General features: G+C 45.9%; 1 protein-coding gene and 4 non-coding genes across 5 annotated transcripts in view; all 5 read left to right on the top strand.

The window, feature by feature from the left end:
- Positions 1-247: 247 nt before the first annotated feature.
- LOC107294849 (carnitine O-acetyltransferase) overlaps positions 248-22,599 on the top strand; it is a gene marked incomplete at its 3' end in the record, with an annotated part of 51,433 nt that continues 29,081 nt past the window's right edge. The window contains exons 1-4 of the mRNA XM_015824116.2: positions 248-273; positions 1,363-1,387; positions 7,600-7,821; positions 12,175-12,293. Coding sequence (XP_015679602.2) covers positions 248-273; positions 1,363-1,387; positions 7,600-7,821; positions 12,175-12,293 — 392 coding nt within the window. The remainder of the gene's footprint in view (positions 274-1,362; positions 1,388-7,599; positions 7,822-12,174; positions 12,294-22,599) is intronic.
- TRNAC-GCA lies at positions 14,117-14,188 on the top strand. The gene has a single exon. It is a non-coding gene; the product is annotated as a tRNA-Cys (tRNA).
- TRNAC-GCA lies at positions 16,669-16,740 on the top strand. The gene has a single exon. It is a non-coding gene; the product is annotated as a tRNA-Cys (tRNA).
- On the top strand, positions 17,376-17,447 carry TRNAC-GCA. Its single transcript has one exon. It is a non-coding gene; the product is annotated as a tRNA-Cys (tRNA).
- On the top strand, positions 20,274-20,345 carry TRNAC-GCA. Its single transcript has one exon. It is a non-coding gene; the product is annotated as a tRNA-Cys (tRNA).

Genomic DNA, 22,599 nt, shown 5'->3' with positions numbered 1-22,599 from the left:
AGAACGGGGCAGGGCTAGTGAGTATCAAGCAGGCACTAGCCCCACCCCATTTGCAGCAGGTGCTTGCTCGTGGCCCCGTGCGTGCATGCACGCATGTAAAATGCTTCCCTCTCCATTTTCTTCCAGTCCACCAATCGACAATGGCTGGTGACCTCTGCTCTACCACCTCTACTAGAGCTTGCTAGTCGGCCGCTTCGCCTCCTTTGTGCTGGGCGGGGCTTCTGCTCTTGGCAGCGGTGGCGGCCTGATGGACCTGCTGCTGGTGGCAGTGGAGTGAGTGCCAACAGAGAGGGCTCTGAGTGCCGCCTCTGGCATGCGTGCCATAGGTTCGCCACCACTGGTATATAGGGTCTCCTGCTTGAGCAGGGGGCTGAATCCGAGGTCCCTTCCAGCTCTATTCTGATTGATAGTTTTATGTTAACAGAGTATAAGTCATCTTTGAATCCTGTTTTCTGCCCTCAGTCAAAGGCAACTACTCTGGCTTCACACGCACAGTCACAAAGTTACAACTCTGGGGAGGAGTTGCAGCCATAATAGAGAAATGAAAAATAGAATTAATAAATTCGATCAACAGATTCTTTCCCAATGTAGCCTCCTCCAGCCATGTTTTCAACCTAACTAACCTAGCTCTTTCTACGAATACATTACAACCCTGAGCAATTCAACCCTGTGTAGTAACCTTCGAATGGGTGTGATGAAAGCCATGCTCAGTTAAAAAAAAAAATTTTTTTTTGTTGTTTTCTTTTCTTGCACGTTAGCCCATTCCTTGTCAATGCAGAGCAGGGGAAGTCGGCTGAGGAATTCTGGGAGTTGAAGTCCACACATCTTCACACGGCCAAGGTTGAGAAACACAGGGCTAGCCCAACGTTGTAGGATTTCAAGTGGTTTCCCTCCCCGGTTCTTTGCCAAGTCCAACCTCGCTTAGCTTTTTGTGACATTGCGGAGGTCTCGATTGCCCCAGACTGCACGTTTGCAACACTGCACTTCCCCGTAACCGTTGCAACCCCTGTTGTTGCAACGCCTGCAGCTACAACGTACCCGCGGTTTCCCGGCCAAAAGAGCTTCCCCTTCCTCTGGTCAAAGCAAAACAATAACAACAATCCAGATTGAGAATAATAATAATGGATTACATTTCCAGGGATTGGGGTGGGTGGGGGGAGAGAGAGAGAGGGAGGCACCCTCCCGCTTTTGCAGTTTCCTCCCCCTTTTGCAGGAAGTGACACACGTTCGCAACCGGGTCAGCTGGGACTCCGCTTTCCTCGCCCACCCCTCGCAACTTCGCAAAGCCTGGGCGCTCAGGCGGGCGCATGGGATTCCTGCAATGGGAAGGTGGAGGCTGTTGTGGCGGTCTTGGGGCTGCAGCAAGAGCACTCTCTCGGCACCTACGGTCAGTAAAACGCTCTCCCTTCCGCCGCCCCTTCTCTTTGTTTTTGTTTTTTTTGCAAAACGCCGAAGTGTGCACAAAGTTAAGGCGGGGTTGTTTTGCAACAATTGCCACCATGCACGGCCAGCTCCCAAGCCCGCGGACGTGCAGAAGGCAATGCTTGCCAATGGAGGCGGAGAGGTGTGGACCCTACGATCGGGGGGGTGGGGGGGAAGAGGAGAGGGGTGTGTGTGAAAGGGTTTAAAGGGGAACAGGGAGTTGCGTGCAAACCGTCCTGTAAAGCGATCCCGTGCAAACGCAGAGCCAGGATCGCGTGCAGGTGGTTTTCGCGTGCGGCGAAGCCAGCCCCGTTTCGCTTTGCTAAAGCGCGAACCAACGAGGATCCAGATGGCCAGGACGCTGGCTTTGTCCATGGCATGGGGAAAGAGAAGTGCTTCCTCTCTCCCCCCCCCCAACTTCATGGAGGTGATGGTAGCTCCCGTTTTATAAACTTTTTATAAAATTAAGCGCGTTTAATGCCAGAAACGTCCTCCGATTCCAAGAGAGGATCCTTGGATTTCGCCGCGAAGTTTTTATATTCTCGCTTTTTCCGCAGTGTGGATTATTTATACCTAGAATGATACACATCGCCTTGGCCTGCTGTATTCAACCGTGGGTTTAGTTATCTTTCGGGAAGCAAATAAAACCCGTTTAAATACAGGTTTGCTGCTGGAGATCACTCTAGAAGAGATCTGCTGAAAAACGAATGAGGGGGGGAGGGTATAAGAGTCAGAAAAATCAGCATAAAACCACCACGGATTGGTAAAAGATTTGTTAGCTTTCCTTAATAGAGATGCCTCTTTCTGTTCTTTCGACATTCACCATCAGCCTTTAGCTCTTGTGCATTCCAATTTTCCACTTATAAGGAAACCACATCTAGCTAAATAAGCAATGATACCCTCTCGGTTTGTGTGTGGGATGTGGACAGGTGACAAGAGACTAGGTTTTGGTGGGTAGATGGGACGGAGAAGGCTACTTCTCTGAAGTCTTTGAAATTCTAGTTTCTCGTCGTTGAGAATGGGGAAGTGTACAACTTTAATAGATACAATATATGTAAGATATAGTAATTTATCTCCTATATCTAAGAGATAATCTCTCGGTCTTTGTGTGCAAACAATTTAAGGATCTTTCCCCCACATTAAGAAAAGGAAAACATATAATAACCGTCAAAGTTTTAGTGAAGGATTGTTGAATTCGTAGACTAATCTCATGGTTGTGCTAAGCCATGGTTTTAACCATGATTTATTACACTTTATTGAGTCCAAACCATTATTATGCTAAGCCATTAGCCACCCATTAATGAGAAATTCTCTCACTAAACCAGAGGAGCCAAATTCTAGTTTTAAAAAAGTTTATTGAGGAAATACAGGAACAAGGAAAAGGGTGGTTATAGAAAACTCCCAATAAAATCAATACAATCTGTTTAAATAAACAATTTTTTTTTTACCTCCTTGAGTAAGATGTTGGATTCCAATACATGTTGGAGGTTCATTGATCAGAATAAAGTTTGAGGGATGTCATCAGAGCCTTCTGCTTGGATGTTGACAGGCAGGGACGTGTTCTTCCCTGGAGTGCTTCTCTGTTTTACATAAAGTGGAAGGTAGATCAGAGCCAACCTCTCTGGGCAGAGTGACTTTTATTTTGTCCAATCAAAGCCAGTCCTTTTTGTCTGATGTCTTAAATCTAGCTAGCAAATCAGAAATTACCTAATGGCTAGACCCACCTTCATAGCAAGGTAGAATATAAAGACTATATAGTTTAGTGTTTAGCAGTTGTGTTATGTCAATAGAAATTTCATTTGAGCAAACAAAGTCTGGATCCCGTTTATTTGCACCTCACAGCGCATGACTAATTTATTAGATGCATATTGGGCAGTTAAGATAGCATAGTATCTATGCCTAAAGAGTTTAAACAGTTGCATGTGAAAAATTACAAATGTTTCCCTTACTCCCTGCCATTATTTTTTTCAAAGCTTTTGTGACTTTTCTTCCATCATTATCCTGGGAAATTCTAGTTAGGATACAGATGTTCATGAGGAGATACATCTCCAAACACTAGATCCGTGGTGGCGAACCTATGGCACGGGTGCCATAGGCGGCACGCGGAGCCGTCCCTGTGGGCACGCGCGCCATCGCCCCAGAGGGAGGCAGGGCCAGGCTGCTCCCCTCCGCCTCTCCACATGTGCCTGCACTTTTGCTCTCTCTTAGCTGGGGGGCGCGCGAAATCGCTCTGGGGGCATAGAGCCGGGCGGCAGAGGCCACACCCACCCAGCGGGCCACACCCACCTGGCAATACATAAGTGGGTTTCGGGTTGCAGTTTGGGCACTTTGTCTCTAAAAGGTTTGCCACCACTGCACTAGATCAACCTTGAATCCTGTCCATTTCATCAAGATGGCTGCATCATGGGCCTTATTTAATTATACCTCTTTCTCCAAGCCCGTTTTATACCCTGCCCTTCAGTGGTAGCTCAGAGCAAGGTAGATGGTGCAATCATTGAGGAGAGCAACAAAGATGATCAGGGGACTGGAGGCTAAAATATATGAAGAACGGAATTGGGTATGTCTACTTTAATGAAGAGAAGGACTAGGGGTGACATGATAGCAGTCTTCCAATGCCACAAAGAAGAGGGGGGTCAATCTATTCTTCAGAGCACCTGAAGATAGGAGAAAAAGCAATGGATGGAAAATAATCAAGGAGAGAAGCAACCTAGAACTAAGGAGAAACTTCCTGACAGTTAGAACAATTAATCAGTGGAACGACTTCCCTCCCGAAGTTGTGAATGCTCCAACACTGGAAGTTTTTAAGAAGAGATTCGACAACCATTTGTCTGAAATGGTATAGAGCAGTGATGGCGAACCTTTTAGAAACGAGCGCCCAAAAACTGGCCCCACCCACGCTCCATCCCCCTGCCCCGCCCTTACCCCGCCTGCCCACAGGGCCACTCACCACCTCCAGGGCCCGCTCAGATCGCCCAGGCAGCCCAGCAGCGCCATTGTGGCCACGCCCTCTGCCCGTGCCCCGCAGGATCAACTGTGCGATGGGGTGTGAGGGCAGTCTTGTCTACGCTGCCTGGCTGCCATGTCTTTGGCTGCACTGCTCCGTGTGGGCCACGCTTGGGGGCAACTTTCCTCCAGGGTGGCTGCTGGTGAGGAGGGGGCCACGGGGGAAGGCAATGCTGGGGCAACGGCATGTGTGCCCACAGAGTGTGCCCACGCGTGCCATAGGTTCGCCACCACTGGTATAGAGTTTCCTGCCTGAGCAGAGGGTTGAACTAGAAGATCTCCAAGGTCCCTTCCATCTATTCTATTTCTATTTCTATTCTATTCTATTCAAAAAGGCACAAGACAAGGATGTCCACTACTATTCTATTCTATTCTATTCTATTCTATTCTATTCTATTCTATTCTATTCTATTCTATTCTATTCTATTCTATTCTGTTTCTATTCTATTCTTTTCTATTTCTATTCTATTCTTTTCTATTTCTATTCTATTCCTATTTCTATTTCTATTTCTATTTCTATTCTATTCAAAAAGGCACATGACAAGGATGTCCACTATCCCCACTGCTATTTATCTTAACTTCGGAAGTTTTAAATAGAAACATTAGGCAAGATCCAGAAATTAAAGGATTGAAAATAAAAGGTGAAACCTATAAATTGCAAGCATTTGTAGATGATTGGGTATTCATTGAGGAACCTTTAGAGACGATTCCCAAACTGTTGGAAAAGATAGAACAATTTGGAGAGATAGCAGGACTAAAGATAAGTAGAGAAAAAAACCCAAAGTGATAGTTAAAAATCTTACGGATAAACAAAAAAAAAGCAACTGTCAGAAAAAATAGAATTGCAAATAGTCAAAAAGGTCAAATACTTGGGAATATATCTGACAGCAAGATGTTCGACAATAAAAGAAGATAACTATATTAAATTGTTAAATCAAATAAAGCTTGATTTGGAAAAATGGAATCCCATCCCATTCCTAAAGCAGGGCTCCAGTTATCTCTGGTCAATGGTGAGGGGTATGAGAGTTGTAGACAGAAAATATCTGGAAGGGACCAGAGGGAGAGAGCATAGAGAACGACCTTGAAGGACAGAAGCACTGAGCAGCTAAGCTCATCTAATGTCAGATAAGAAGGGCCGGAGCCCAAGAATGTAAGGTGAGTAAAACATTTCAGCGAAGCTCCTCCCAGGTTCACATGAAGATAAAGTGAGGGACGTGGAAGCAGATTGAGAGTTGGAAGATTCTGTTACTAAAGCTATTATAATAACTGTATTCTGATCTACATGGCTATAGGACAGTGTTTCTCAACCTTGACAATTTTAAGGCATGTGGACTTCAACTCCCAGAATTCCACAGCCAGCATTGCTGGCTGTGGAATTCTGGGAGTTGAAGTCCACATGCCTTAAAATTGTCAAGGTTGAGAAACACTGCTATAGGACCATGGTGGCAAAGCTATGGCACGGGTGCCAGAGGCGGCACTCAGAGCCCTCTCTTAGGGCATGCGCGCCGTCGCCCCAGTCCTAGGCCTTCAGCTGGGTTTTATAAAACCTTTTCGCTTTAGGCCTCTGCCACTGTGTGCAAAAAAAAAAAAAGATTCAATCAATCAATCAATTTCAACTTCGCGCAGGAAAAAAAAAGATCTCGCAAAGTTGGAATTGATTGAACTTTTTAGTTCCCACCCAGTCTGCTATTACCACCGCAGCCGCGCCTACCCAATGGGCCACAGCCACCCAATGGGCCATGCCCACCCAATGGGCCACACCCATCCAATAGGTCACGCCCACCCGGCACCGACGATATATAAGTGGGTTTTGGGTTGCAGTTTGGCCACTCGGTCTCTAAAAGGTTCGCCATCACTGCTATACGAGATGACCAACCTGAGCCCAATGGTGGGTTCAAATACACCATCAGTTTGGTGTCTCTATGCCCCTGTAAGAGACCTAAGTCCAGCCCCTCCCCCTTTGAAGTCCATTGACTCTTATCTGGTGCCAATTTGCCTTGTCCATTAGTAGTTCAGAATCTTGAGTATTGGTAGAATGGAATAAACGTGTTGCATTTTTGAACTCTACTTTGGTTCCTGACTTCTCGCACCTGAGAATGGCACCAGTTTCTTAATCTGGTCTACCTGGTTGGGCTGACACTAGGTTGCCTGCACACATGGGTGCAAGATAGTCTATACAGGTAGTCCTTGACTTATGACCATAACCGAGCCTGCAATTTTTGGTCATAAGTTGTGATGATCACTGAGCAGATCACCGCATGACCGTTTTAACAACCTTTCGTGTGGCAATTGTTTTGGCGACAATTTTGCAACCTTTTTTTTTGTGTGTGTGGCACTCATTCAGTGAACGCCACGGTCGTTAAGCAAATCCATTATTTGCGACATGCCAGAAGACATAAAACACCAGTTTCCAGCAAAAAAATAAAATAAAATGAGGTCACATGACTGCAGGACATTGCAAACAGCAGGAAAGGTGGGCCAGTAGCCCATCATTTGAATTTTGGTGACTATGGGTATGCTGCGATGGTCATAAGTATGAAATAGGATTGTAAGTCATTTTTTTTTTAAAAAAATCAAAGAGTCACTAAAGGAATGGTTGTAAGTCAAGGACTATTTGTATTGAGTTTTGTGGGTATGGATCGATGGGTTATTACAGAGGTGGTGAACTTACGGCACGCGTGCCACAGGTGGCACTCAGAGCCCTTTCTGTGGGCACGTGCGCCGTCACCCCAGCCCTGCTTCCCCCCGCGGCCCTCTCCTCACCAGCAGCCCCCCCGGAGGAGAGTTGCCCCCGAGCGTGGCCCGCATGGAGCAGCACAGCCAATGACGTGGCAGCCAGGCAGCGGGGGCAAGACTCCGCCCTTGCGCCCCATCACGCGCAGTTGATGCCGCGGGGTGCAGGCAGAGGGCATGGCCACCATGGCGCTGCTGGGCTGCCTGGGCGATATGCGGCGGACCGTGGAGGCGGTGAATGGCCCTGCGGGTGGGCCGGGCAGGGGTGGAGCGGGCAGGACGGAGGCGGAGCGGGGGGCGGGACAGGGCGGGGCTGGATTTTGGGCACTCAGTCTCTAAAAGGTTCGCCATCACTGGGTTATTAGGAGAACCCAGCTCCAAGAAAGAGTGTTGCTTAAGCAAATATGCCAAGTTTTGTCTTGCCTCCTTTTGACTTTCCAGGTACTCCACTACCGGAATGCCTCCTCCCTTGCCCTCCCCCGCCAACCTGTGCCATCGCTGGCTCAAACCATGAGCCAATACCTGCACTCTCTGGAGCCCCTGGTGAACCCCAAGGACCTGGAACAGACACGGCAGCTGGTGGCAGCCTTTGAGGCCCCAGGCGGAGAAGGCGAGAGGCTCCAGGTGCGGCTGAAATGCAGAGCGGCCCGCATGGAGAACTGGGTAAGGAAGGGGACTCTAGAGGGCAGTGGGAAAACTATGGCGCCCTAGGGGCGCAATGGGCAGAATGCAGTATTACAGGCCAACTTTGCCCACAGTCTGGAGTTCGATCCTGGCCGAGCTCAAGGCTTGACTCAGCCTTCCATCCTTCCGAGGTTGGTAAAATGAGGACCCAGATTGTTGGGGGAGGTAACATGCTGACATTGTAAACTGCCCAGAGAGTGTTATAAATCACTTTAGGGGCAGTATAAAAATCTTATTGCTATTGCTGTGTTTCTAGGGATTCCTATCCAATGCTTGTTCCTATGGCACTATCGGAAGGTTGCAAATTCTGATTCCTGGAGAGTAATTGAATGGTGGTGGTCCAACGTCTGCTCCCATTTTGCTTTCCTGAGAATGTCTCCTTTTTCCCACTTGGTACCCACCGGATGTATTGCAACTAGCCCCCCTCCCCCCAAATTCTACAACCTGTGAACTAAATGTTCCCAAAGGAGCCACAAATGCTAAATCAAGAAAAAAGTCCAAACTTGCAGTTCTGAAACCCACAAATAATTCTGGGTTTATGTTGGTTGCTTTGTTTCTTGTTAAGCCTTCACTTAAAAATTAATGCTTCTGTCTCTCCAGTAATGTCACCATGTCATCAAAATAGCTTTGCGGCCTTGATGCCCTGATTGGTGTTTTTTTTTTAAAAAGTGCAATTCTTTATCTCCAAAAAAGTGTCCTCTCCATGCAAAAATCTTAAGGATTTCAGCATTCATACTAATGGGAAAAGTGGTGAGGGAACTACTGGGCACTACTACCCCTAGTTGTTTATTTGATGGTATGGGAACTAAAGAGCTCTATAGCTGTCTTGTCACAGAAATGAATCACCAAGTGGATGCCGAGTTCATAATGATCAATATAGGGTCTACTTATGAGCATTCGCTGGGGGCAAGAGGAGGACAGATAAAATGGATGTGACAGTGTCATTGTGCAAAGTTACAACTCACATACTTGCACCAGATGTTGGACCTCAGGTACACAGTGGCAGTGTTTGCACAATGATTTACTGCATGTGCATCACAATCTAGGAATCATCGTAGTTTGCAGTAGATTCTGTTGGGTCTTCTTACAGTAGCTGGTGAGCTCCAGATGTATTGGATCAATTTCTGCACATCTGGGGGACACTTAAGCAGGGGAAGGCTGTCATAGGTTGAGACTCTAGAAAGAGTACAGAGAAGAGCAACAATTCAATTCAATTCAATTCAAATTTAATTTATATACCGCCCTTCTCCCATAGGACTCAGGGCGGTTCACAGCATATTTAAAAAACAGATACTATACACAAATACAAAAAATACAAAAATACAACAATATAAACCCCAATAAAAACCGAATTAAAAACCAAATATTGACGGCTGTCAAAGATGATTAGGGGACTGGAGGCTAAAGCATATAAGGAACGGTTGCTGGAATTGGGTATGTCTAGTTTAATGAAGAGAAGGACGAGGGGGGACATGATAGCAGTGTTCCAATATCTCAGGGGCTGCCACAAAGAAGAGGGAGTCAAGCTATTCTCCAAAGTGCCTGAAGGCAGGACAAGAAGCAACAGATGGAAACTAACCAAAGAGAGAAGCAACCTAGAACTAAGGAGAAACTTCCTGACAGTTAGAACAATTAACCAGTGGAACAACCTGCCTCCAGAAGTGGTGAATGCTCCAACACTGGAAGTTTTTAAGAAGAGACTGGACACCATTTGTCTGAAATGGTATAGGGTTTCCTGCCTGAGCAGGGGGTTGGACTAGATGACCTCCAAGGTCCCTTCCAACTTTATTATTATTATTATTGTTATTGTTATTGTTAATCAATTTACTACTAAAACTCTTGTGTCTGTTTGATTGTTTGTAACCTTCAATTGTGCATAATGGTGTATCACAGGGCAACAACTTTTGAATCCAAACACCTCAAATGGGCTAACTTACAAAATGCACTCAAAATCCAGGACCCATGACTCCCTTGAGTCATAAGTCCTGGATTTTGGGTGCATTTTGTAAGTTACGGACTAGGGATTGAACTTTGGCAAAGTTGTGGCTGCCTCAGTGCTGCCACTTTGTCCCACCACCATAGTAAGCTGCAGTCATGCGATTGTCATTTTCAGTGCTCCCTGCCAAATTCCCACAATGGGGAAGCCAGCAGGAAGTCCAAAGTTTATTTATTAAATTTATATGCCACCCATCTCTCTGTTGAACCTCTCTGGGTGGCTTGCAATATCATAAAACAGCAATATAAAACCATTAAAACATTAAAAATGTTGAATTTTAAAAGCTGCTCCTATTCCCACCGCTTTTTTGTCTAGCTGTGGTCATTCTGTTTCTCTGTTTAAGTAAGAAAATATCTCTGAAACAATGACCCAGCGGGTCACGGGTTGTCTAGTTTGAATTAGACAATTGAACTTCTAAACCCTTCCAAGTATGCAAACAAGCAAACATGATAGTCTTATTAGACTTTGTCTTCAGTGTTCACCACACAGTGTTCTTTTCATTGTTATTTTAATGACCCTTGCGACAGTGGGGAGCTGATAATTAATAGTTTGGAGGACGATGTTAAAGCTGTCTCTGTTTAGGTCCACTGAAGGTAGACTTTCAGGGAGAAAGTAGAATGTTCAATCCACGCTTGACCGACTTTATGAATTATCCCGGCTGGATGTGGCACAAATGCAAAAAATCAGCTGATGCAATTTATATAACTTCTTTTTGGTGCTGTATAAAATTGATTTTTTTACTCTAAACATGGCAAGTTTCCCACCCCCTCTCTTGGAATTTACAAATATAAATTCCTTGGAGCAGAAAGAGTTTTTTGCAGAGTTTTTACTCTGCAAAAAACAGCTCTATGTATTGCTTGAAAAGTTTTCATACATTTTAAATTTCTTGTTGCTCTGTATACTTTTTGCTTTTTTTAATTTACTAACAACATTTATTGGCTGCCCCCATCTGGCCAGTTAAGGGCAGTGTACATCAGCAAACCAATACAGAATATTTCAGTAATTATACAGAGCTAAAAACTCATTCACAAAACAATAAACAAGCACAAATGAGATGAGCTGCTCTAATCAGTCTAAAATAAGTCCTCTTTAAGGGCCATCCTGAGCACAAAGAAGCACAAGGAATCATTCCTTAATGATGTGGATGCCACATGTAAGCCCACCTCTTGTCTTTTTATGGAAAAGCACTGATATCAGAAATGAATTTTCCTTCATTAGGGCCAGAAGGGCAAAATCCTATTGGATAAGTCAGTCCCTAGTACGTCTTTATGCATAGTATTCTGGTCTGTTAAAAAAAAAAATTGCATCAAAGGCCTGGAGACTAAATCTTATGAAGAACGGCTGTAGGACTTGGGTTTGGCTAGTCTAAAGAAAAAAAGAAACCGGGGGGGGGGGGGGGCGACATGATAGCAATATTCCAGTATTTGAGGGGCTGCCATAAAGAAGAGGGCGTCAAACTATTCTCCAAAGCACCAGAGGGCAGGACAAAGAAGCAACGGATGGAAACTAACCAAAGAGAGAAGCAATCTGGAATTAAGGAGAAAATTCCTAACAATGAGGACAATTAACCAGTGGAACAGCTTGCCTCCAGAAATCATGGGCGCTCCATCACTGTAGGTTTTTAAGAAGGGACTAGACAGTCACTTGTCTGAAATGGTTCTCCTGCTTGAGCAGGGGGCTGGACTAGAAGACCTCCAAGGTTCCTTCCATATTCTATTCTATTCTATTCTATTCTATTCTATTCTTATAAGTAGTAGTAGTGAATTTCCCTGTGACTTACAGAAATGCTTATAAGACTTATAGTCTGCCCAATTCCAGAGGCCCTAGGCATTTTTTTGGTAGCTTCATATATTTTTAGAAGCAAAGTACAGCTAGTCCTTGACTTAGGACCACAATTGAGCCCAAAATTTATGTTGCTAAGTGAGAAATTTGTTGAGTGAGTTTTGTCCCATTTTACGACTTCTCGCCACGTTTGTTAAATGAATCACTGCAGTTCTTAAATCAGTAACTTGGTCGTTAAGTGAATCTGGCTTCCCCATTGACTTTGCTTGTCAGAAGGTCGCAAAATGTGATCACATGACCCCGGGACACTGCAACCGTCATAAATATGAATCAGTTGCCAAGTGTCAGAATTTTGATCACGTGACCGTGGGGATGCTGCAATGGTCATGTGAAAATCAGGGCTGTGGAGTCGGAGTCGGAGNGGGCCGGGGCAGGACAGTTTTGGGGTACTCGGTCTCTAAAAGGTTCGCCATCACTGCAATAGACCCTTCTCATCCATCAATTCTGACGATTGATGGATGACACATATTCTAACCTTACCTAATTCATCCTAGGTCAGAGATTGGTGGATTCAGACAGCCTATTTGGAGAATCACCTTCCCCTGGTTGTTCACTCAAGCCCAGCTGTTGTCCTACCCAAGCAGGATTTCAGTGACTGGAGAGGACAATTGAGGTAAGACATCCGGGTGAGATTTAAAAAAATGACTTCTTGGGTCAAGGAGTGGAAGTGTCATAGTTGTTGAGAGAGGAATCTGGGAAGAAAAGGGAATGATGAAGACAGTGATTGAATTGATACGTGGGGTTCAATCATGGTTTAACCAACATTTTTTAGAATAAACCATAATTTGCTAAATTTCATTTAACATGCTGAACATAAACCATGATTTACATATCACAGTGCCTGGGCTTTCAGAATATGTTAGCCCACAAACAAAATATGTGATATTTTAGTATGTATTAACCTAGTTTTAAGATTTCCAGAACTACCTTATTTTATGGCCGGGTCTCTGTTGTGTAACATGGCTAGGATTTAGCTTAACCAAATGAGATAGTCAGGTATCCAAATAATGGTTGATGGTTGAACATGTTGCGAAAACTTAACCAGCTGTGGCTCCTATCACTCCATTTGCAGTATCTTAACATCTCAAGATAAGGTTGCGAATTGAGCTTTTTTTTTTTTTTTTTAAGAAAGTGTGGGATGGTTTCAAGAATACAGATGGGAGCTACCTGCTCTGTGTCATCACTAAAATGAAAAGTGATCAAAGAAAGGACTGAGGAAAACATTCATAACTCCCCCCCCCCCGGAACATCAAGGCATCTGCTGAGGTCTTCAAAGGATGGGGTTGAATTGTAGGCCCTAATCCAGTGATGGCGAACCTTTTGGAGACCGAGTGCCCAAAAACTGGTCCCGCCCCTGCCCCGTCCCTGCTGCACCCCACCCTGCCTGCCCACAGGGCCACTCGCCGCCTCCAGGGCCCGCCGCAGATCGCCCAGGCAGCCCAGCAGCGCCATGGCAGCCAGGCCCTCTGCCCGTGCCCCGCAGCATCAACTGTGCGTGTTGGGGCATGAGGGTAGAGTCTTGTCTACGCTGCCTGGCTGCCATGTCCTTGGCTGCGCTGCTCCACGTGGGCCACACTCGGGGGCGACTCTCCTCCAGGGGGGCTGCTGGTGAGGAGGGGGTCGTGGGCGGAGGCAAGGCTGGGGCAACGGCACGTGTGCCCACAGAGAGAGCTCCAAGTGCCGCCTCTGGCACCCGTGCCATCGGTTCGCCACCACTGCCCTAATCCATAAAACTGAGGTCCTCATTATTGTGCAGCGCCCAAAATTTATGTTGCTAAGTGAGACATTTGCTAAGCAAATTTTGCACCGTTTTTCAACTTTTCTTGCCACAGTTGTTAAAGTGAATCCCTCCTTTGAGGGCCTCAGAGGGTAGTAACACGGTTGTTAAGTGAATCTGGCTTCCCCATTGACTTTCCTTGTTCAGAAGGTCGCAGAAGGGGATCACCTGACCCCGAGACGCTGCAACGGTAATAAATATGAGTCAGTTGCCAAGCATCTGACTTTTGATCACGGGACCATGGGGATGCTGCAACGGTCGTAAGTGTGGAAAACAGTCATAAGTCAGTTTTTTCAGTGATGTTGTAACTTTGAAGGGTCACTAAATGAACTGTTGTAAGTCTTGGACTATCTGTACTCCAGCCTAGAAGCTGAACCAGCACCGGCAAAATACCGGCAGGAATCATAACACCGACAATAGGTCTGTAGTGTGTGCTAAACACAAATGCTTTGAAGCTAGGAGCATTGTTTGAAGAACTCTTTATCCCAAGATACACATCGAGCTGAGTCTGGTGTAAAATGAAGTGTAATTAAAATTTGTGTGGGTGGCCAGTCAAACAGAGATCAGCGTCACATAAATACACCTGTGGCTGGCAGCCACTGGAAAGGGGTGTGACCTAATGAGTATCCTTAACTAGATTGCATGAGAGGAACAAGTGTGGGGGTATAGCTCAGCGGTAGAGCATTTGACTGCAGATCAAGAGGTCCCTGGTTCAAGTCCGGGTGCCCCCTTATTTTAGGGGGGGAAACGGAGTGTTTTGTCTTCTGTGTCACCAGAATGAGTGGAAAATAAATATTGAGGCAGTTTCCCAAGACTAAGGTCTTAATTTGACATCCTTAGTTATTGGGGTTAGATGGTGGTTGGTTGCTTGCTAACCATTCTCAGCCACACCTCCTTGGGAAAGAAGGAATATCTTCCTAATTTGAACTATTTGGATATAAAGGTTGGTAATTGGTAAAACCTGGAGGACTTGTAAACAGCAGGGAATGTGTTGTGAAATATATTTTCCCATCCACACCGAGAAGCAAGAAGGGCCCTTTTTTTATTTTTAAAAGAAAGCGGCCCGTCATTTATACAGGTAGCCCTCGACTTACAACCACAGTTGAGCTCAAAATTTCCATTGCTAAGGAAGAAGGTTGTTAAGTGAGCTTTGCCCCATTTTATGACCTTTCTTGCCACAGTTCTCAAGTTGAGTCACTGCAGTTGTTAAGGTAGTCACATGGTTGTTTAGTGAATCTGGCTTCCCCCTTGACTTTGCTTGTCAGAAGGTCGCAAAAGGTGATCACATGACTCTGGGATGGGGCAACCATCATAAATATTTTGATCACGTGACCACAGGGATGCTACAATGGTCATAAGTGTGAAAAATGGTCATAAGTCACCATTTTCGGTGCCACTATAACTTCAAACGCTTACTAAATGAATAAATGTAAGCCGAGGACTACCTGTACTAGGTTGGGTGGGGTAGGGAGTCTTGTATTTTAACTGGCCTGGGGTATCTGACCAGAATTCACCTTGACTTCTCCAAGGGAGAAAGGAAATTGATGCTAAATTAGAAGAGGCAGCCTGAAAATCCTTCCTGATCAGGGCAAGATCCTGGAGATGAAAGGATGGCTTTGTCTTCTCAACGTTGAAGAGATTTGGACCCCTTGGTTCTCACCAGTTCTTTCTCCAGAGAAGCAGGAAGCCTGGGAAATGTTTTGAGCTTCACAACCTTCAGGAGAAGCTGGAGAAAGTTGCTAGAGCAGACATGTCAAACACAAGGCCCAGGGGCCGGATGCGGCCCGCGAAGTGATTTCATGTGGCCCGCGAAGCCATCCTGGAAACAGGCTGGCCGGGAGCCAATGTACAATTTTGTGGTGGCCATCTATGCTGAAATGCATTCAGTCTTAGCTCCACAAGGCCGTCTGGAAACAGCGAGGAACCAGCCCCTGCCGTGTCGGCCCTGCCCCTGGGTGCATGCTGGGGAGGTGTCACCCTTTATGAGGAATGAAGGAATGCACCATCGCCTGGAAGTGGCCATCAAATGGCCCTCGCCTATACTTCACATATCCGGCTTGATGTGCTCTGCTCTTGTCCCACCCCTTTCTGCCAGAGACCCTCAGATCTGGCCCACTCCTGCCCAGGCCCCCACAGGCACCCTTGATGCGAATGATGTAGAGCTAGCCACTCCCACCCAGTAGGCCACACCCACTCCATCCATGCCCACCCAGTAGCCCCCCCCCACCCCCCCGAGGGCAACCGCAATGCTGATGCGGCCCTCAATGAAATTGAGTTTGACACCCCTGTGCTAGAGCAGTGGTTCTCAACCTTTTTAATGCTGCGACCCCAACCGGTCATAAGTCGAGGACTAAACCGGTCGTAAGTCGAGGACTAAACCGGTCGTAAGTCGAGGACTAAACCGGTCGTAAGTCGAGGACTAAACCGGTCGTAAGTCGAGGACTTTCCCTGCCCGGGAGCGCCACGCATGCGTGGTTCCGCTCCTTGCGCCGGCCGAGGCGTAGCTGGCAAGCGGCAGAGACGGAGCAGGCCGACCACCAGCTGGCCCAGCCCAAGGGAGGTAAGGCACCCGCCGGAAAAGGGGAAAAATGGCGGACAAAAAAAATGGCGGACAGCCTTGTTTGGCGACCCCCATGAAATGGTCGATCGACCCCAAATGGGGTCCCGACCCACAGGTTGAGAACCACTGTGCTAGAGGATGAAAAGATTCCTCCATAAGCAAGCGGGCAAGGTGTTTTCCATCCCCTTTTGAGCGTCATCAAAGCATTATTCTCTACACTTAAGACCAGGGTGGAAAAGGCCATTCTCCAGACACGGGTGAATGTTGTATCTTGATGACGCTCACTATTGAGGGTCTAGGGTTGCAGGTGTAGTTCAACAACAGAGTTTTCTGTTTATATCTGCATTGTTGGCAGAAATGGTACTCACCACCCCTCTCTTCCCATAGAGAGAGCATCCCTAGAAAGTTAGGACCTTTTTTTTTTAAGATTAGAAGGTCTGATGGAGAAGATGTGGCTATTCAGACTGTCTCCTAGAAGATTGTTCTGCTACAGGAAAACGGATGTAGAATTATACGTTCTGCTACAGGAAAACGGATGTAGAATTATAGGTGTAATGTTTGAAAAAGGATTGCTTCTAAATTGAGGGAAGAGAAACATGCAGTAAAACCAGTACTCAAAATTAGACCTTAGGTGAGGCTACCCTATGTGCTGGGGGTATAGCTCAGCGGTAGAGCATTTGACTGCAGATCAAGAGGTCCCTGGTTCAAGTCCGGGTGCCCCCTTATTTTTTTCCGCCCCTAAACTGAGGAGCTTGGATCCTCACTGCCCTTTCTCCAGAAAAGTGGGAGACTGGGAAATTTTTGAGCTTCATGACATTCAGAAGAAGTTGGAGAAAGTTGCTAGAAGATGAAAAAATTCCTCCATAAGCAAGTGGGGAGAGTCCTTACCAGGCTCCTCTCTAAGCATCATCAAAGAGTTATCCCCTTTCCTTAAGACCAGGCCATTTTCCATCCACTGATGAATGCCCAATCTTGATGGTGGTACCTATTACATGGTTTGGTTGCAGGTGTAGTTCAGCATCATCATCCAGGTTTTTCTGTTTCTGTTTTCTGAAGAAAGACATGGATGACAGACAGAGTTGGTGCTCACCATTCGTATCTTCCCACAGAAAGAGCATCCGTAGAAATTTAGCACCCTTTTTTTCAGACTAGAAGGTCTGGTGGAGAAAATGTTGCCATTCAGATTGTCCTCCAGATTGTTTCCCAGAATAATAGAGAAGGATCATTCTGCTCCAGGAAACTTGTTACAGAATTACAGGTGTAGCATCTGAAAAGGATTACTCATAAATTTAGGGAAGAGAAATATCCAGTAAAACCAGTATCCAAAATGGAGCTTGGGAGAGGTTTACCTATGTGTTGGGGGTATAGCTCAGCGGTAGAGCATTTGACTGCAGATCAAGAGGTCCCTGGTTCAAGTCCGGGTGCCCCCTTCTTTTGTTGACAACAATTTGTCTGAAATAGTATAGCATTTCCTGCCTAAGCAAGGGGTTGGACTAGAAGACCTCCAAGATCCCTTCCAAATCTGTTATTCTATTCTATTCTATTCTATTCTATCTTATCCTATACTATTTTTTCTATTTCTAAACTAGCTACATAGATTTTATTAGAATGAGTGGAAGATAAATATGGAGACATATTCCATATCCAAAACTAAGGTTTTAATCCCGTATTCCTGTATGTTGAGAGTAGAAGTCGATTGCTTGCCGATCCAGAGATCATATTCTCAGCTACACCCTGTTTTGGGGAATAAGGAATATCTTTCTAAATTAAACTATTTTAAGTCTAAGGGTTGATAGCTAGTAAAACATTGAAGAGCTTAAGCAACAGCTAATACAGCGGTTCTCCACCTATGGGTCGCGACCCCATTTGGGGTCGATCGACCATTTCACGGGGGTCGCCAAGCAAGGCTGTCCGCCATTTTTTTTCCCTTTTCTGGTGGGTGCCTTACCTCCCTTGGGCTGGGCCAGCTGGTGGTCAGCCTGCTCCGTCTCTGCCACTTGCCAGCTACGCCTCGGCCGGCGCAGGGGGCGGAACCACGCATGTGCGGCGCTCCCGGGCAGGGAAAGTCCTCAACTTACGACCGGTTGGGTAGTCCTCGACTTACGACCGGTTTAGTCCTCGACTTACGACCAGTTTAGTCCTTGACTTATGACCGGTTTAGTCCTCAACTTACGACCGGTTGGGGGTCGCGGCATTAAAAAGGTTGAGAACCACTGAGCTAATGTACTGTGAGATACGTTTTTGCCATGCTAGAAAACTGGAATGGCCTCTTTCTTTTTAAAATAAGGCAATTCATCATTTATACCAGGTTGGAATGGGGTGGAAAGTCTTATATTTCAAACTGGCTTGAGTATCTCACTAGAATTCACCCTGATCTCTCCATGGGAGAATGAAAAGTGATGCTAAACTAGAGGCAGCTTGAAGTTCTTCCTGATCAGTGCAAGATCCTGGATTCCTCCCAGTTCTATATCTAGCAAGATGAGGGGACAACTCATCTTCTCAACATTAAAGAGTTTTGGACCACTTGCTCCTCACTGCCCTTCCTCCAGAGTAGTGGGAAGCTTGGGAGATGCCTGTTTTTCACAATACTCGGGAGAAGATTAAAAGATTCCGCCCCCATAAGCAAGGAGTAGAGTCCTTTCCAGCCCCTCTCGTAGTATCATCAAAGCATTATCCTTTTTCCTTAAGATCAGGATGGAAAATGCCGTTCTGCAGTCCCCGATGAAGACCTTAGTTTGCTGGTGTTCACTATTCAGGATCTTGATTGCAGATGTGCTTCAGCAGGAGTCGGAGGAAATTTTGGGTACCTGGAGTCGGAGTCGGAGTTGGCAAACAATGCACCGACTCCTACTAAATTTAGATTGGAATTAAAAAAAAAAGCAAGTTTAAATGTCCCAATTCACAAAAAGTTATAATTAATGACTTCTCTACTGTAAGAATAAAGACCAATGCATCTAGTGCCTCACGTAACCGCAAAACGAACACGTTAAGTGACCGTGAAGAAGCATGCTTTTCATGTGCTTCACTATATGGCACGCAACGCACAATTGGGAGCGGCAATACTTATACTTTCCATAGTGTTGTGTTCTGCTGTTACAGGGAACGCAGCGCCCACGGGTAACCTAGCCTCTCACTGATAAGGGATTAAGTAAATATGTTTTTTGCAGGACTAGAGACACTTGTATAAGTGAAGGGAATGGAGGGTCAATAGTTCAAGACTGAAGCTGTAAACCATTGGAAAAACTACTGTCATTCAGCTAAGGCAGTGGTTCTCAACCTTTTTAATGCCGCGACCCCAACCGGTCGTAAGTCGAGGACTAAACCGGTCGTAAGTCGAGGACTTTCCCTGCCCGGGAGCGCTGCGCATGCGTGGTTCCGCCTCCTGCGCCGGCCGAGGCGTAGCTGGCAAGGCAGAGATGGAGCAGGCCGACCACCAGCTGGCCCAGTCCAAGGGAGGTAAGGCACCCGCCGGAAAAGGGGGAAAAAATGGCGGACAAAAAAAATGGACAAAAAAAATGGCAGACAGCCTTGCTTGGCGACCCCCATGAAATGGTCGATCGACCCCAAATGGGGTCCCGACCCACAGGTTGAGAACCACTGAGCTAAGGCTATAAAAACTTGTAAACTCCGATTGTTAGCTTATTAATACAGAGGAGTCGGAGTCGGAAGTACAAAAAACTGAGGAGTTGGAGTCGGAACATTTATCTACCGACTCCACAGCCCTGCATTTACCGTGTTTCTCCAAAAATAAAACCTAACCAGAAAATAAGCCCTAGCATGTCAGCCAGCCAGACACATTTAGTACCGTATTTCCCCAAATATAAGCCCTAGCTGGAAAAATAAGCCCTAATGCGTCTTTTGGAGCAAAAATTAATACAAGACCCGGTCTTATTTTCGGGGAAAGACATTATGTCTGAATAAAGGCATTGATGGAAAAAAAGATGCTTGCTGTCCAACTTTTCCTGTAATGAGTACATCCATAGAAGTTAGGACATTTTTCCAGGTTAGAAGATTTGATGTAGATGTAGTTGCCACAAAGGCTGACCTGACCTCCAGAGTGTTAGATACAAATATAGTTTCCACAAAGGCTGACCTCTAAACTGTATCCCAAAATCATAGACACTTTGCTCTAGGAAAGTTGTTGCTGAATTATAGGTGTAAGATTTGAAAATGATTACTCACAAATTTAGGGAACGGAAATATCCAGTCAAACCAGTACCCACAACTAGACCTTGAGTGAATCTCACCTATGTGCTGGGGGTATAGCTCAGTGGTAGAGCATTTGACTGCAGATCAAGAGGTCCCTGGTTCAAGTCCGGGTGCCCCCTCCTTTTAGTTTTTTTTAGGCGGGAAAAAGAGTTGATCCTTTGTATTATTCCCAAACTACATGCATATATTTTCTTAGAACAAGTGGAAAATAGGTATTCAGCCGATTCCATATCTGAAGCTAAGATTTTTATCCCATACTCCTCTATTTTGAGAGTAGAAGTTGGTTGCTTGTCAATCAAGACGTATCCATTTTCAGGCATATCCCCTTTGTGGAGAAGAAGGAATATCTGTCTAATTTAAATCTTTGGGTCTGAGGGTTGGTAGATGGTGACATCTGGAAGACCTTCAACCACAGGGAATGCGTTGTGGAATGTATTTTTCCCATCCATGCAGATGAACAAGAATGAGCTCCTTTGTTTTAAAAGATAGAAGATCATTTAAACTAGGTTGGAGTGGGGTGGGGAGACTTATTTTTAACACGCCTGGATATCCCTCCAGAATTCTCCCTGAGCTCTCCAAGGGAGGAAGACAATTGATGCTAAATTAGAGGAAGCAGCTTGCAATCCTTCCTGGTGCAGGATGAGATCCCGGATTTCTACCAGTTCTAAACCAAGAGAATGAAAGGAGGACTCAACATTGAAAAGACTTGGACCTTAGAGGACTGGAGGCTAAAACATATGAGGAACGGTTGCTGGAATTGGGTATGTCTAGTTTAACAAAGAGAAGGACGAGGGGGGACATGATAGCAGTGTTCCAGTATCTCAGGGGCTGCCATAAAGAAGAGGGAGTCAAGCTATTCTCCAAAGCGCCTGAAGGCAGGACAAGAAGCAACGGGTGGAAACTGATTAAGGAGAGAAGCAACCTAGAACTAAGGAGAAACTTCCTGACAGTTAGAACAATTAACCAGTGGAACAGCCTGCCTCCAGAAGCGGTGAAAGCTCCAACACTGGAAGTTTTTAAGAAGAAACTGGACAGCCACTTGTCCGAAATGGTATAGGGTTACCTGCCTGAGCAGGGGGTTGGACTTGATGACCTCCAAGGTCCCTTCCAACATTATTATTATTATTATTATTATTATTATTATTATTATTATTATTATTATTATTATTATTATTATTATTATTATTATTATTATTATTATTATTATTATTATTTCCTCCTCCTCCTCTTCACTGCTCTTTCTCCAGAGTAACTGGAAAACGTTTTATGCTTCACAATACTCAGGAGAAGCTGGAGAAATCTGACAGAAGATTAAAAGGTTCCTCCCTAAGCAAGCGGGCCAGGTCCTTCCCAGTCCCCCTCTTTGAGCATTGTCAAAGAATTATCCTCTTTCCTTATGACCAGGATGGAAAATGCTATTCTCCAGTGCTGATGAATTCCATCTTTTGGTGGTGCTCACTCTCCATGAAGTTGATTGCAGGTTGTAATCCAGCATCACCTGGAGAGTCAAAGAGTTTCCTGCTTTCTTCTATCGATGATCGTCTTGATTCCGAGAAGGAAAGTTTGCCTACTATGCTGTGCTTTCCAACCGCGAAAAGTTAGGATCTATTTTCAGAGCTAATTGTGAAGAAACTGTAGACCAGTGATGGCAAACCTTTTAGAGACCGAGTGCCCAAACTGCAACCCAAAACCCACTGGGTGGGCGTGGCTGTGGTGGTCATGGCAGATTGGGTGGGTGTGGCGTGATCACCTCGATGTTGCTCGTGGGGAGGGATGCCTGTGGGGGCCGGGCAGGGTTGGGGGAGATCCAGGGGGTCTCTGGCAGGTGGGGCGGTGGGCAGGAGGCTCATCCTGCTGGGTGAGATGAGGTAAGGGTGCCATTGTCACAGGGCAAGGTGAGGCAGGGGCCAGGGCGGTTGTTGCCTGACACCATCAGCCACTGTACACAGAGGCCAGTGAGTGCATGGGTGCTGGGATGCATCGGGCCATGTGGGACCTCGGCGAGTTAGCGGGCAGCTGGTTGAAGAGGGACAGTTGCCATCTCTGGGGCATGGCGCACGTGCCCACAGAGAGGGCTCTGAGTGCCGCCTCTGGCACGCGTGCCATAGGTTCGCCACCACTGCTGTAGCCATTCAGACTGTGCTCCAGATTGCACCCCAGAATAATACGGAGACGGTTATTATTATTATTATTATTAATTGCATTTATATCCCGCCCTTCTCCTTTCGGACTCAGGGCGGCTGACAAATGATAAAAAGCTAACATATTACACCTAGTTAAAATTTAATTAAAACGAAATATTTGAGAATGTCCAATTTAAAAGTAATTAAAACCCCTATAAAATCCCCTAGGCCAGTCCCGCTTGCTGGAACA

Source organism: Protobothrops mucrosquamatus, unplaced genomic scaffold (assembly GCF_001527695.2).
Source record: "Protobothrops mucrosquamatus isolate PMUCROS unplaced genomic scaffold, P.Mucros_1.0 scaffold2129, whole genome shotgun sequence".
NCBI lineage: Eukaryota > Metazoa > Chordata > Lepidosauria > Squamata > Viperidae > Protobothrops > Protobothrops mucrosquamatus.
The sequence above is the reverse complement of the archived record's forward strand: the minus strand, read 5'-3'. Positions and strand labels throughout refer to the sequence as shown.